At 59.0% G+C, this 1,843-nt stretch overlaps 1 protein-coding gene across 1 annotated transcript in view; it reads right to left on the bottom strand.

The window, feature by feature from the left end:
• The window catches only part of LOC102760947 (HLA class II histocompatibility antigen, DM alpha chain), a 3,673-nt gene extending 2,174 nt beyond the window's left edge, over nt 1–1,499 (bottom strand). The window contains exons 1-2 of the mRNA XM_015567481.1: nt 1,318–1,499; nt 78–350 (exon numbers count right to left, since the gene is read on the bottom strand). Coding sequence (XP_015422967.1) covers nt 78–350; nt 1,318–1,411 — 367 coding nt within the window. The 5' untranslated portion in view covers nt 1,412–1,499. The remainder of the gene's footprint in view (nt 1–77; nt 351–1,317) is intronic.
• Nucleotides 1,500–1,843: the final 344 nt, after the last annotated feature.

Here is a 1,843-nt window from a genome sequence, read left to right as displayed (position 1 = left end):
CCCAGAGGTGGGGGGCTGGTGTATAGATTAATGAGGTTCCGAATGCAGCTCCCACCCCACACCCCCAAAACCCTGACCTCTAGACACCGGGATTTGCCCTTCCAGCCTCGGGCCTACTTCCTGGACCATGGCTTGGCAGAATGCTTTGTCAAAGAAAATGGTGGAGGCATCTCCAGACATCTGGGCCCAGTCAGCAAACTCGGGCAGGCGAGGCACTCGGGTGTTCTGGGAGAAGTCGAAGGAGAAGAGCTGGTCCTCGTCGTAGACCTCGGAGAACCCCACGCCCGGGCTCCAGTCCTGACAGTACACCGTGTGCTGGAACGTGTGGTTCTGCAGCCACCCTGCGGCTGCGGAGGAGACAGGGCGGGTCAGGCCTGCAGCCCTGGACGGGGGAGCCCCTCTCCTGTCTGTGACCTGGGCTCTCCTGCCCGCTGGGATCTCTCCAAACTACCTCTGCCATAAAAAGGCCAACTGTCTGAAGTCTGCAGGCTGAAGTGTCGCTGCTGGCGGCTGAAACCCGGCACGCGCCCTGGGAGACCTTTGTCTAATTCCTGGGCCACCCTAGTGAATGTGGGAGGGGGGGGGGCTTGGAAGGGAGGGTGAAGGAACGGCCACGCCCTCCCCAAGCTGTAGGTGACTCTGCTCCCTCCTCCCCCCACACGTGCTGAACTGAAAAACAGTCTCCAGGCTTCTTTGCAGCCACCTCACTGGCCCCCGAAAACGGCTTCCCCTCGCTCCACCGTCCAGCCCTGGCAATGACAGGACTGGGGAAGTGACCCCGAAGCTGCAAGAAATAAGCCCTCGTCTTTGAAACTTCTGGCAGAAATCCCGCCAGCGAGCAGGAAACCTACCCAATCCCCAATCCCGAGAATAATAGGCATTCCGAGTAAGAGGGAGCTTCCAGATTGTTCTCCCACCCTGCCCCATCCTTTTCAGGGAGGGAAATCAAGGAAGACTTTTCAAGAATTGCAAGGTGAGTTGATGCCCGAGTCAGTGGCTCCTGCGTGGAGCCGTGGAAATAACATTTGCTTTGCTCGAATCCCAGCGCTACCACCTCCCAGTGTATGAACTTACAGGACTTACTCAAACTGAGTCTCACTTTCTTCATCTGGAAAATGGATATAATAATCTCTGCTTCAAGAAGCTCTTACATGAAATGTATAAAGTTCCCCTGACAGCTTGCCATCCATCCATAGTAGCTCTGTCCCGATTCTGCTAGTCTCCACTACCCGGCAGTACTTCCCACCATTTACAAAGCGCGGGCTCTCCTCCAGGGCTCTGGGTGGGCACTGGCGCCAAGGGGAGGTGCTGTCATACCTGGAGGGGTGGCCCGGGAGTGGGGCAGCAGCCACAGGAGGTGCAGCAGCTGCAGCAGCACAGGTCCAGGTCGAGGGCCCCGCACAGGATCCATCCTTCACCCACACTGCGGGCAGGAGCTGCCACCAGCTGCCCAACTCCCTCCCAGACCCTGTTCCGCCAGCTCACTTCCAATAGTGTCCCTGCCCCTTTGGCTAACCAATCACAGGAGGGAAAGCTCCAACATCACCAGTCGCTGGGGAGAGAGGCCTGGGGCCAGCAACCTCCTGAAGAGGGCTTTCCCAGGCCAGAGCAGGGTGTGTCACTGGGCTGGGTAGGGGACCAGGGACGTCTGCCTCCTGGTGGGGGCCCCTCCGGTGCCTGCTCAGCTTCAGCCAGGGGTCTCACCCCAGCCAGCGCCCGTGGCGAAGCTCCTCGTCCCGCAGCAAACCCCTGGCTCCCCGCGTTCCCTCCCATCATTAGCTCCAGTGCGTTCTGGAGCCAGAAAATACAAAGGCAAATTCCTGCTTTCAAAGAAGTCTAGGGC

This window comes from Myotis davidii, unplaced genomic scaffold, assembly GCF_000327345.1.
Source record: "Myotis davidii unplaced genomic scaffold, ASM32734v1 scaffold4, whole genome shotgun sequence".
NCBI classification, from domain to species: Eukaryota; Metazoa; Chordata; class Mammalia; order Chiroptera; family Vespertilionidae; genus Myotis; species Myotis davidii.
This window is presented reverse-complemented; position numbering and strand designations above follow the sequence as displayed.